The following is a 12,633-nucleotide window of genomic DNA, read 5'->3' as shown; positions in this document are numbered from 1 at the left end:
TAGCAGCTCTTCAGAACTCTAATGAACCCGGGCATCTAGCAGCTCTTCAGAACTCTAATGAACCCGGGCATGGATTCTAGCAGCTCTTCAGAACTCTAATGAACCCGGGGATTCTAGCAGCTCTTCAGAACTCTAATGAACCCAGATGGATTCTAGCAGCTCTTCAGAACTCTAATGAACCCGGGCGGGCATGGATTCTAGCAGCTCTTCAGAACTCTAATGAACCCGGGCATGGATTCTAGCAGCTCTTCAGAACTCTAATGAACCCGAGCATGGATTCTAGCAGCTCTTCAGAACTCTAATGAACCCGGGCATGGATTCTAGCAGCTCTTCAGAACTCTAATGAACCCGCGTATGGTTAAACCCAGAAGTGTTCAAGAATCTTTAAAGCGCTGCTTTAACACAACACTCTCGAAAGGCAAGAATTAGTTTGGCAGAGTTTTCCAAGTACTCCATACCAAAAACAGAACACGGTCTTCTCCGACATATGGGTCCTTATTGGCAACATCATTCACTTCCCCCACACGCTACTGCTTTCAACTGCTTATGTGCTACTGCAAAACATCTTGTAAAGATTGGCATTGCTGTGGTATTTCACAGTTTATAAGGAAAACCTGGTCGTAGACTAGCTGCGAACTAGCCATTATGGTCCAGACTTTCCACATACAATATGCAAGGACACTGGGTTCTAATATGAAGGCAGTAATTAGAACTGTATTCCTACACATCTGTGTCACTGTGTTTCACTCTGGACAATACACTACACTGCAAACTGACTGGATTCATAATAGCAAAGAAAGAAAGAGCCAAGGTGGGCACTGCTCAGGGTCGGAAAGGCTGGGCAGCTAAACAGCATGTAGAAGAATACGCACCCATGACGTGAAATCCTCGTCTCTTGCTTTACAATGCAGATATATAGCAAATCACTACCATTGCTGTGACTGAGGGAATTTAGACTTGATTACAAAAAACACAAACGTTCGAAAAGAGAGATTCTGTGTAGTTAGGAACCTAACGGATAACCAATACTTTCAAAACACGGATTTCTTTTTCCTTTCTTGACATTAGAAATGAGTTCTGATTTTGAACACTTTCGTTTTTAGTGGCGACTCGCAGTGTTCCTGTGAAAAGTTCCTGGGTCCGATCAAAGCAAGCAGCAGCGCTCTTTGAAGCTCTTCCTCTTCCTCTTGCTGCCCTTTCCATTTCTGTCCTTGTTTTCTGACATCTTCTTCGCTCTGACTTCCCTCATGAGGTCAAAGAAGACCTGAAACAACAAGTTGCACAGAGTGCAGTGCAGTGCAGTCCTCCCCTCCCCATAAGAGAATACATGAACCTCCATGCCAGAGCATTAGCAGGGTATCTACACACAGCAAGACAAGGGAATCGTTTAAAACCATCTTAATGAATTGAGAAGAGATTTACATTGAGAGCGCTTTGGCGACTTAGTATAATTCCTTACGATTTACCTTGTCTACATTGGCTCTGGTCTTGGTGGGTGTCTCTACATATTGATCATTCCCTGTGATTTACCTTGTCTATGTTGGCTCTGGTCTTGGCGGATGTCTCTACATATTGATCATTCCTTGTGATTTACCTTGTCTACGTTGGCTCTGGTCTTGGTGGGTGTCTCTACATATTGATCATTCCCTGTGATTTACCTTGTCTACATTGGCTCTGGTCTTGGTGGGTGTCTCTACATATTGATCATTCCCTGTGATTTACCTTGTCTACACTGGCTCTTGTCTTGGTGGATGTCACTACATATTGATCATTCCCTGTGATTTACCTTGTCTACGTTGGCTCTTGTCTTGGTGGGTGTCTCTACATATTGATCATTCCTTGTGATTTACCTTGTCTACGTTGGCTCTGGTCTTGGCGGATGTCTCTACATATTGATCATTCCTTGTGATTTACCTTGTCTATGTTGGCTCTGGTCTTGGCGGATGTCTCTACATATTGATCATTCCCTGTGATTTACCTTGTCTACGTTGGCTCTGGTCTTGGTGGGTGTCTCTACATATTGATCATTCCCTGTGATTTACCTTGTCTACGTTGGCTCTGGTCTTGGTGGGTGTCTCTACATATTGATCATTCCCTGTGATTTACCTTGTCTACGTTGGCTCTGGTCTTGGTGGGTGTCTCTACATATTGATCATTCCCTGTGATTTACCTTGTCTACGTTGGCTCTGGTCTTGGTGGGTGTCTCTACATATTGATCATTCCCTGTGATTTACCTTGTCTACGTTGGCTCTTGTCTTGGTGGGTGTCTCTACATATTGATCATTCCCTGTGATTTACCTTGTCTACGTTGGCTCTGGTCTTGGCGGATGTCTCTACATATTGATCATTCCCTGTGATTTACCTTGTCTACGTTGGCTCTTGTCTTGGTGGGTGTCTCTACATATTGATCATTCCCTGTGATTTACCTTGTCTACGTTGGCTCTTGTCTTGGTGGGTGTCTCTACATATTGATCATTCCCTGTGATTTACCTTGTCTACGTTGGCTCTGGTCTTGGCGGATGTCTCTACATATTGATCATTCCTTGTGATTTACCTTGTCTACGTTGGCTCTTGTCTTGGTGGGTGTCTCTACATATTGATCATTCCTTGTGATTTACCTTGTCTACATTGGCTCTGGTCTTGGCGGATGTCTCTACATATTGAACTCCCCACTCCTCTGCTTTGCTCCTGGCTTCGTCCACCATCACCTGTCTCCGCTCTTCCAAATCTGACTTGTTCCCAACCACAAGCAATGGGATTTTATCCTCCTCTGACTTCACCCGCAAAATCTGTTCCCTGCACAAAACCAAAACACAGAGGTGGCTGTCAACTTGTTTGGTACTGCTAAACTAAACTGTGTTGATGCTGACTTACACTAACTTAATCACATGCTCTTCTTCTTGCTTTGCTTTTTTTAAATCAGGTGTTGGTTTATGCAGATAAGTACAAAAAAAAGAAAAAGTTTTTTATAAATGTGTTACTACATTAGTACCTGGAGAAGATATTTCTTGTACCAAAAGCTGTTCAAAGTGTTTGCAGTTTTTTGCCTTGTAAAACATTTCCTATCAGTAATTCATTCATTTACTTATCTATTTATCAGTTCAAATCTTGCATACCAGTGACCAGAGTCTTGACCAGCAAGTCTTATAAATGCAACATGTTTTTTTTTAGGTTTTTTTTCACAGTTCACCTGAATTCGGCTGTGGAGGAGAAGGACTCGTGCTCCGTTATGGAGAACACCAGGAGGAAGCCCTCCCCGCTGCGGAAGTAGTTATCCCGGATAGCTGCATAGTCCTCCTGTCCAGCAGTGTCCAGGATGTCTATCTGCACCTCCTCTCCGTCCAGCACCACCTTCTTCCTGTAGCTGTCTGCCTTTGTGGGCTCGTAGTCTTCTACAAACTGCAATACAGAACCCAGTTAAACACAGTTTAAAACACAAGCTGCATGATCTCCTAGGGGTGGCAAAGCACGGACTCACCTCGTCGTACATGAACTGCAGTGTGAGGGCGGACTTGCCCACACCACCACTGCCCACCATGATCACTTTGTGCAGGGCCAGGGAGCTCTGGTTCTTACTCTTGCTTGCTGCCATTGCAGGACCGTTGACAAGCAAGCGATCAGTCACTAAAAAAGTAGAATACCTGGGGAAAAAAAAGAAATGATGCTGTAAACAACGAGAGAGAGAGAGAGAGAGAGAAAGAGAGAGAGAGCGAGAGACAAACAGACAGACGAGACAGGTCCTGCTCGCTTTCCTTAAAGCATCACCACATCCAAAACTCGGTCATCTTAAGTAATATTAGCAACACCAGGTCTGTCAGCCAGTGCTTGCATGATAACATCTACTCTATCTCTGTCCCGCGGGTCAGCCCCGTGCAATCTCTGTCCTGATCCCCACTGGAGTCACGTGCAGGTCAGAAGGTCATCCGTTAACTATAGAGGCTGGATGTTCAAGCACTGTAATCTGCAGTGTGCCTACTGTATGTTGTACACTTGGAACTTCCATGATAAAGAATACATAAAACAATGCACTTTGGAGAACATTCTGGAATTCAAATAAAGTGCATTTGTGCACGCATACCTGAAAGCCTGGGTTCATGTCCTCTGTAATCCAGATATTTATTTCCTACCCAGATATCATTTAATTCTATAAAAAGCAATCATAATTTTGACTATTGCATTCTTCTGATTTCAGAAAGGAAAAGGTTGAATGAAGGGCAGTCTAGTAGAGATCTCTGGATGGGTGGGTGACCCACATTTTTCTGTGCATGCTATAGTGTATCCAGGCAGACAGAAACATTGCTACATAAAAAAATACAGTGAAATATCATTTTTAAAATGTAATATTTTTTTTAATTTTTTTTTTAGGGTGGTGGTATTAAGTTCTGCTGCTTTTTCATTAATTAAAATAGACCTTTACTGTACAGCACAACAGGCTTCTCCTATTAATTTGAATAGTTCAGCAGCTAGGCTGTGCTAGAGGGGAAAGCCGTCAGGCCCACATGGGTTTGGATGCCCCAGAGAGCTCAATCTACCGGAGCAGCAGTCTGTGTGAAACATCCTGCCAGTGATCTTGACATCAGTTTTACCAGAATGTTATAGAACTGTGTCACATGGCAGACAAGCCATTGCTGAAACAGCCCTTTCATTATTTCAGTGGTTCTCCCCTAGCACTCAACCCCACCGCTTCCTGTCATTGCTGAAACAGCCCTTTCATTATTTCAGTGGTTCTCCCCTAGCACTCAACCCCACCGCTTCCTGCCATTGTTTCTGCACCATCAACATCGAACACAGTAAAGCAGGAGTGTAAGAAAACAGCAGAATATAGAGGTGAGAGCGGACTGGAGCGGGACACAGTCGTTACATAATTACACAGCTGTCTGAACATACTGTGTGTGAGGAGGTACTGTAAGGTGAACACTGTACAAGGCACGTTTTACATTTCTCCCTTAGGACTACACTGCTACAGTAGTTTTCATTTAGATGGATTCAGTCACAAAATCAATAGGGACAAACAATGGATTTCTCAGTTCAATGCACTGTACTGCATGTGAAAAGAAAGCACACAAAAAGTGAACTAGTTGTCTTCAGAAAACAACAGTTTTATCCTGGCATAGCACTCACAACCTATAGTACTGTCATGGCAATGCTCCAACCACCAAAACGTGCCGGATTTATTAAGAGTAATCCTGAAGGAGTGTCCACACTTAACAGATCTATAGCAGCAGCGTTTGAAAAGCTCTGTACTTTGCTGATACATCGTTTTGATCTACACGTTGTAGATATACAGTTCAGAACTAGGATTTGTCGACAGTGTTTAATCCTCAAAAGGAAAGGTGAAAAAAATGCAAAAACGTAGTATTTGGGGTTTGATTAGTCCCAGTTGACCATATTTAGCTCCTTGCTGTACAATAAGAAAGTTAAAGGTTGAACCAAGGGCAGTCTAGCAGAGATCTGTGGGTGCAGCATGACCCACATGTTTCTGTGCAAGCTATACTGTATCCAGCCTGGTTGAAGCAGCTACTAAAACATAAATGGATCTGTCTTCTCTAGGGCAGACAGCCTGTTAAAATTCATTACAGTTCCCAGCGAGGGCAGAATTAGCACAGCAGGCAGCCACTAACCTGAGCACGAGGAATCAGGGTCGCCCGATTCACTTTCTGGAAACAGGAAGAGTGACGCCTGCCCTTAATTCAGCAGGAAGGTTATTCCAGTTTGCTGGAGCAAAATAAGCAAATCCTTTGCAATAGACTTCCTACAGTAAGAGACCCAAGGCTTTGTTTTACATTGCGTGCAGTATAGTATACAGACCCAAGCACAACTTAGCCTGACACGCCTTTCCTTCAGGCATGCTCTCACTATGTGGAAATGCTACGTCATGCTGGCCCCTTGCCACCCCGACAGCACTGTGCTACAGTACAGCACTGGAGCACACACACTGACTGACCTTTACTGATACAGCAGCAAGTCAGTACATTATAAAATACAATGGCTTTGACAAGCAAGTTTACCACGCGATGCTGGTAAAGGACGAGCCGTTAGTGGAGTGCTCGGTTTACTCGTGCGGTTCATTCCCTGGTGTTCTGTTTTTGGTCCCTTTAATACAACTTAAGAAACTTTTTTTTCTTTTGTATACTGTTCCTCACAATAGTAATACATGTTTCAAAAACATTAAATCAATAAATACAATTAAAAAAAAAAAAAAAAAAAAAAAACTAGAAAACAAAATAGTTTCAGTTTTAATATCTCCACCTGTAAACCCGGTACACATTTTCACTTGGAGCAAAGCTTAGTAAATCTTACAATGCTACTTTGCTTGTATGCTGTACAGAACCGTAGCTAATTGAGGCTGGTGAAACCACGGCGTATGGTAAAGAATATCAAACTCCACTTCAATCTGTTGAGCTGTTAGAGTGATCACCAAAAAGCGTCTGCTTGGTGATGACAAGCGAGGTGGCTGCCCGATAGGAGGTGACATGCTATTGTAGGACAGTCACAGTCCAGAGGCATCCTGTGCTAGGGCTCTGGCATTTGACAAGCACAGTCTTGCCTGATCATACCAAAAAAGGCCATTCGATTAAAATTACTGAATGATGCTATTGAAGTTTGGGTAGTACACTACAGCTGCTATCAGAATGCAATTCACTACAACAGCATGGTTCAGACGTTCCACGTGCTCATCTGCACAGGTCTGCAGCAGGCTACATATAATCCTGCGCTCTTCTAAACACTGGTTAAATGTTTCTAAAGGTTCTGCTCTTTGCACACACTTGAGTCTGGTAAATAAATAAACACAAAAGAAAAGAAAATCAGCCCTAGATTGTATCTGCACAGACAACTACTGGAAATGTTAATACATTCCCTGTGGCTGACGAAGAATGCTACAGAACTTCCAGCACATAGCAGCCCTGCTATCCTGCAGCACAGTCCTGCTGAATACAGATAAACCCGGCTTTGAGTAGCATGCAAACATTTAAAACAGCATCTGGGATAAAGCATTCTCAGTGAACTTCAATGAGCAAAGCAATCAACTACTGTAGTTCAGAGACTAAGTGCTGACTAGCTTTATCTGATTCCTATTGGAAATTCACTTCTATCATAAGGTCCCCCCTCCCATGATCACAATATGATTAAGCATGTTGTTTTTTATCCACTGGTCCTCCCTTTCTCTCTCTCACTGCATGGGTGGATCGGGCAATGGAATTGCTATGTGCACCCCCCTCCCCCCATTCCTTAAGAAGTAAAATATATATAAATATTAAAATACTCTAAAGAGATGCGTACAATACCATTCCTAATGCACTAATCCAGATGGTGGTCATGCTGATGTGCTGGGGAGACCGCACTGGGGTTGATCCCTGCAGCCAGCATCGCAGCCGTTCTGTGTGCTGATGCGCTGGGGAGGCAAAATAAGCTGATCCTTGGAGCCAGCATTACACTCCAGCCATCAACACCAGGGAGACGGATATCTACATCATCAGATGGAAAGAAACGCAAATGGATGGAGATGCAGATGGATCACACTTGCTTACTGTAAAGCTATGAAAAAGTTGGTGCTTATCTTGGTGACAGCCGAGTTCAAATCAGCATGAAGTTTTAACATCTACTCTCATGTAATGGAAATCAATCGTGCAAGTGGATTACTTGTAGCAGAACACCCAACGTAAGTCTGGCTAGACAGAACTTGTCCTAGGTTAGCAATGCATTTGGTGTCTCGACCTCCTAACAGTGTTCCGTGTACTATACAACGTTAGTCATACAGCACTGTGCCTGCATTCGTTTATAGTGTGTACTATGGCTACACTGTTTCAAAATGACTTTATTCTGTTTGAAAAGAAACTGAAGACGTTGTGGAATTCTTTAGTTTCACTCCACGTTATGGGAATTGAGCAAAGCTACAGTGTGAGATTTTATTTGCAGCAATTTTATTTAGATTTATTTTACTTGTGATTTAAGCACTCTATTTTCCAAAGTGCCAGGGGGTCTGAGAAGAGGTCATGGGTAGCAGACACAGTCAGCAAATCAAATACAGTAAACACCCTCAAGAAGTACTGGCGAGCCATGTGCAGCGAGCCACGTGAAGAGTCTCCTGCTGCTTCAGGCAGGGCACTACCTCCACAAGCACTGTCTGCAGTTTAAGGGTTGCGTAGCTGTCGTTCCTGCAGAGTGTACGCAGCGCCCCTCTCTGTAGCATGGCGTTGCAGTCGCCCAGAACGATCCCCACCAGATGTTTTTATGCTGGATGGACACTCAGTCAAGACCCGCCCACCTGCTGATTGAAGATCGGCACAGCCAATCACTCACTGCCCACCCTCTCAACGAAACCTAGCAGGCAGCAAGTCTCAATCGCGCGCCTGTCTGTAAACAATCATTCAATCAAACAGAACTCCGAAAAGTCACACCCATTTTCACATAGTAATTATACCAACACTAATTTCCCCTGCTACAAAAATGTATTTAAAACATTCCAAATGGGAAGCATTCCGAAATGTAGGGACAAAGGAGCTACAAAATAAAACTGCACCAATTTCAGCAGCAGCACAGTGCAAAGCAATCAAACTCACACCTTTAGCCAGAAGATTAACTGACACATCAATGTGCACAGAACACAAAAAGCACATGTCCCGTTTTACAGCACAGAGAGCTTTTTCACATAAGACCAGTATCTGCTGCAAAGCATTCCTTTAGAAAGCAGGTCTATAAAAAAATAAGATGAAGTACTCTCCTATTACAAAGCGTACAGCAATTACAGAACTGTGGGCATGATTGAACAGTCTGAATTCAATAATATTACTCTCGCAGACAACATTCAATGGAACCAGATCTCCTTAACACAGCGCTACAAGACGCAAGTTGGGAAGACAGCACTGACTTACACAATCACTTGGAAAAAGGAAGCTATTTCCCTCACAACACTTCTGTGTTTGGCATGCTGCCTGCTGGGCCCCTCTCTTGCCTTTAAAGGGAATAGCCACCAAAGCAAGAGCATTGGAAGAGCAGTGGTACCGCCCCGATCTACAGGAAGAGAGGTGTGTTTGGGTTTTATTACAGTACAGCGCTTAATGTTTAAGCAGAGCAGGCTGCTTCCCAAACTGTGATCAGGAAGTCTCTCTGTAAATATTCCCAAATATAGGAAATTGATCTGTACTGTACATTTCCACACAACCAAGCAGTGCACCTACTAAACTACACACGACATTCAACTATGAGTCTGTCTTAACAACATGTTACAGTATCTGCCAAAAATCCGTCTCTACATTTCTAAAGATTATGAAATTTTACACTTACAATTCACAAAACAATTAACATATTTGCTAAAAATGTAAGCTTTTGAAGTTTAAAATGCAGCAGTGAGTTTTTTTTTGTTTTTTTGTTTTGGTTTAATTGCACCAATCAGAACACTAAAATTGCCCCTCTCTGCATTTTATTAATTTGCAGCACTCCACCTCTTCCTGGTAAATAAACACCGGAATATCCACCCTGAAAATGCCTGAACAGTCAGCACTGAAGAGATAAGTGTGTGTTGACAAAGGAGGATGGGAAAAGGTGCGATGGTAGCGCTAGACCTCAGGGACCCCGTGCAGAGCAGTTTGATCCATTCCTGGTTTTGCTAGGAGTTTAATAAGACTCACCTGAGCTTCTTACCTGTACACCGTGGCGCAAAGAGTGAACCCAGCAGGCAATAGGAGTCTTATTTATTATTTATTATTTCCATCCCTGGATATACAGAATTTATATTCATTACAATCGACCCAAGCCTACGAAACAGTTCGAAAGCTGTGCTGGTTTGTCATTCTTGGGACAATAGCCTAACTAGAAACACTGTTAGCTGACAGAATGCACAGTATTCTTTAAACAAAGGTTAGACAATACAGCATGAGGAGGTGCGGGCAAGACGCATGGGATTAGGATGTGCTACACAGAATCAGAATGCACATGTCACTTAAAATGTGCACCAACTACAAAAGAAAACTTAAAAAAAAAAACACAGTCAACAGACACATTTTAGATACAAAACTCACATAAACTAATCACATCTGACGTCATGTACCTACTGCATGTGGCCTATGTGCCAACCACATACAGACACTTAGCGCAGCGGACCAACGGCGTGGTTTTATGGACTTTTATTTTTTGGTAATCTAATACACTGAGGTTGGATACATTGTACACGCTTTATGGAAAGAAAGAATTGTAATGATCAGAAGTGCTACAACATAACAAACAGTGGTTACAATTGTAACCCTGCATTTAAAAAGAGCCCTGACTGTACCACTCAGGAACAAGGCATGCTTTAGTACAGCACACTATCCCACCCGTGCCACTCAGGAACAAGGCATGCTTTAGTACAGCACACTATCCCACCCGTGCCACTCAGGAACAAGGCACGCTTTAGTACAGCACACTAACCCACCCGTGCCACTCAGGAACAAGGCATGCTTTAGTACAGCACACTATCCCACCCGTGCCACTCAGGAACAAGGCACGCTTTAGTACAGCACACTATCCCACCCGTGCCACTCAGGAACAAGGCACGCTTTAGTACAGCACACTAACCCACCCGTGCCACTCAGGAACAAGGCACGCTTTAGTACAGCACACTAACCCACCCGTGCCACTCAGGAACAAGGCACGCTTTAGTACAGCACACTAACCCACCCGTGCCACTCAGGAACAAGGCACGCTTTAGTACAGCACACTAACCCACCCGTGCCACTCAGGAACAAGGCACGCTTTAGTACAGCACACTATCCCACCCGTGCCACTCAGGAACAAGGCACGCTTTAGTACAGCACACTATCCCACCCGTGCCACTCAGGAACAAGGCACGCTTTAGTACAGCACACTAACCCACCCGTGCCACTCAGGAACAAGGCACGCTTTAGTACAGCACACTAACCCACCCGTGCCACTCAGGAACAAGGCACGCTTTAGTACAGCACACTAACCCACCCGTGCCACTCAGGAACAAGGCACGCTTTAGTACAGCACACTATCCCACCCGTGCCACTCAGGAACAAGGCACGCTTTAGTACAGCACACTAACCCACCCGTGCCACTCAGGAACAAGGCACGCTTTAGTACAGCACACTAACCCACCCGTGCCACTCAGGAACAAGGCACGCTTTAGTTTAGTACGGTAATACTAGACCCACTGCACATTCTTAGGGTTGTCATTTAAACATAGCATTATTGGTTTATAAAGTAAGTCGGTTTATTACCGACGCACTAGTTTCGCCGCAACACAAAAAAGTCAGTGTTTCACTAGAACCCTTTCACTACTAGTTCCACATCCCTAATAGGCCCACCCTCTCCGACTCGGCGAAGCAATCTCATTGGACCAATGCTGCCTCCCATGTCACTAAACTCCGCGACAGTAGTACCTGAGCGGTCCCGGGGCCTGTCAATCCTCAGACGACTCCCTACAATCTGCTGGGTCTCTCCCTGTCCAAAATGAAAAATACAAATCGGCTCTTTTTTCTTTCGCTGCTACAACCGTAGCGATTTGATAAAACGACAGGCGCTTACCGAGTTTTAATCCGCGAATCTCTTCTTTGTGGCCGCTATCTTGATTCAAGCATTAATATACCTGAGCGCGGCATAGATGATACCCGCTCCAGCACTACAACCCAAACCAGGGACTGGTGCTGCCGAACCCCACCTTCCGGGACAATACAGTGAGGGGGAAGGATGTGACGCCGTGAACAGCAGGGCGGGGGTACAGTGATTGCTTATAACTTTTCAAAAGTGCGTGGTAATATTGACAGATATTTTTTTTTTTAAAAAGTGCTTGAAATTTTTAAATTGTAAAGCAACTCCTGCCACTGACGCAACGTTTCCTGGAAGGCAAAGGTACCTCATTGAGAATAATCTGCCAGTGCGCGTTTATACGGCAATGGAACGATTCCCTGTACTCTGATTGGCTGAGGTATAACCCGTGGCGTGTATGCCTTTAGCATGTTGCAAGAACAAAGCAAACACCTGTTCTGTTTGTAACCAAATGTCGTTTAAACTGCATTTCAAACTTGTAAATAACATGCTAATTGAAGAACGGGTAAGTCCGAAATTCTGAAATCAATATACTGTACTTTTAATTATTCAGAAAAATATCTTCTACATCAAGATGTTGCTGCTGTCGTGCTCCTCCTTCGTGGGACGCTATCCCTCTTGACATCAGGAGCTTGAAACATTGGATTCTTTGAAGTCTAAATTGAAATGTTATTTTTGTAATGTGCTTGTATGTCATTGGTGGTAGCTGGAGTGTATATTAGCTCTTGTTTTATACAGTGTACTCTGGGGTGCCATGCAGTGAAGGGCACTGTGTAAAATACATTGTTATTGTGTTGTATTGTATAAAGGGAAAGCTTAACAATGATACAATAATAATGAAACCTATTCAAGGACCTCTTAGGATATTCGCCTCTCCTGACTCTTGTATGACTGTTCATGTGCTTACAGTATAATTATATAATAATGGTCTCGGGAACCGCTGTGCATGCTAAAGCTAGGTTACGTACTTCTAATTTACACTAAATCATTTATACAGGACATAACTTCAAACAAAACTTAAAATCTTTAACTGCGATTGCTTGTTTTTTTTTTAGATAATAAAAGTAAATTCAGTGACAAATGTCT

General features: G+C 43.5%; 1 protein-coding gene across 3 annotated transcripts; it reads right to left on the bottom strand.

Annotated features, from left to right (window-relative positions):
- Positions 1-694: 694 nt before the first annotated feature.
- On the bottom strand, positions 695-11,927 carry ralba (v-ral simian leukemia viral oncogene homolog Ba (ras related)). Of its 3 annotated transcripts, none has more exons than XM_041262554.1 (5): positions 11,527-11,927; positions 3,479-3,641; positions 3,191-3,399; positions 2,619-2,796; positions 695-1,264 (listed from the first exon to the last, which is right to left on the bottom strand). In XM_041262554.1, exons 2-5 carry the CDS (start codon positions 3,590-3,592, stop codon positions 1,145-1,147), a joined length of 621 nt encoding a protein of 206 aa, XP_041118488.1. In that variant the 5' UTR covers positions 3,593-3,641; positions 11,527-11,927; the 3' UTR covers positions 695-1,144. The 3 variants fall into 3 exon arrangements, with proteins under 3 accessions (XP_041118488.1, XP_041118490.1, XP_041118489.1); XM_041262556.1 differs by lacking the exon at positions 11,527-11,927 and adding an exon at positions 11,382-11,469; XM_041262555.1 differs by lacking the exon at positions 11,527-11,927 and adding an exon at positions 5,622-5,715.
- Between the last annotated feature and the right edge of the window lie 706 nt (positions 11,928-12,633).

This window comes from Polyodon spathula, chromosome 10 (genome assembly GCF_017654505.1).
Source record: "Polyodon spathula isolate WHYD16114869_AA chromosome 10, ASM1765450v1, whole genome shotgun sequence".
In the NCBI taxonomy this organism is placed as follows: domain Eukaryota; kingdom Metazoa; phylum Chordata; class Actinopteri; order Acipenseriformes; family Polyodontidae; genus Polyodon; species Polyodon spathula.
Note: the sequence above shows the minus strand (reverse complement) of the source record. Positions and strands in the feature narration are given on the sequence as shown.

Excerpts from the sequence above, each read along its gene's own strand:
- ralba (XM_041262554.1), bottom strand. The coding sequence starts at position 3,592 with ATGGCAGCAAGCAAGAGTAAGAACCAGAGCTCCCTGGCCCTGCACAAA. Across the intron at positions 2,797-3,190 it reads TCCTCCACAGCCGAATTCAG|GGAACAGATTTTGCGGGTGA; the intron begins GTGAACTGTGAA and ends GGTTTTGTGCAG. Across the intron at positions 1,265-2,618 it reads CCAGAGCCAATGTAGACAAG|GTCTTCTTTGACCTCATGAG; the intron begins GTAAATCACAAG and ends TTGTTGTTTCAG.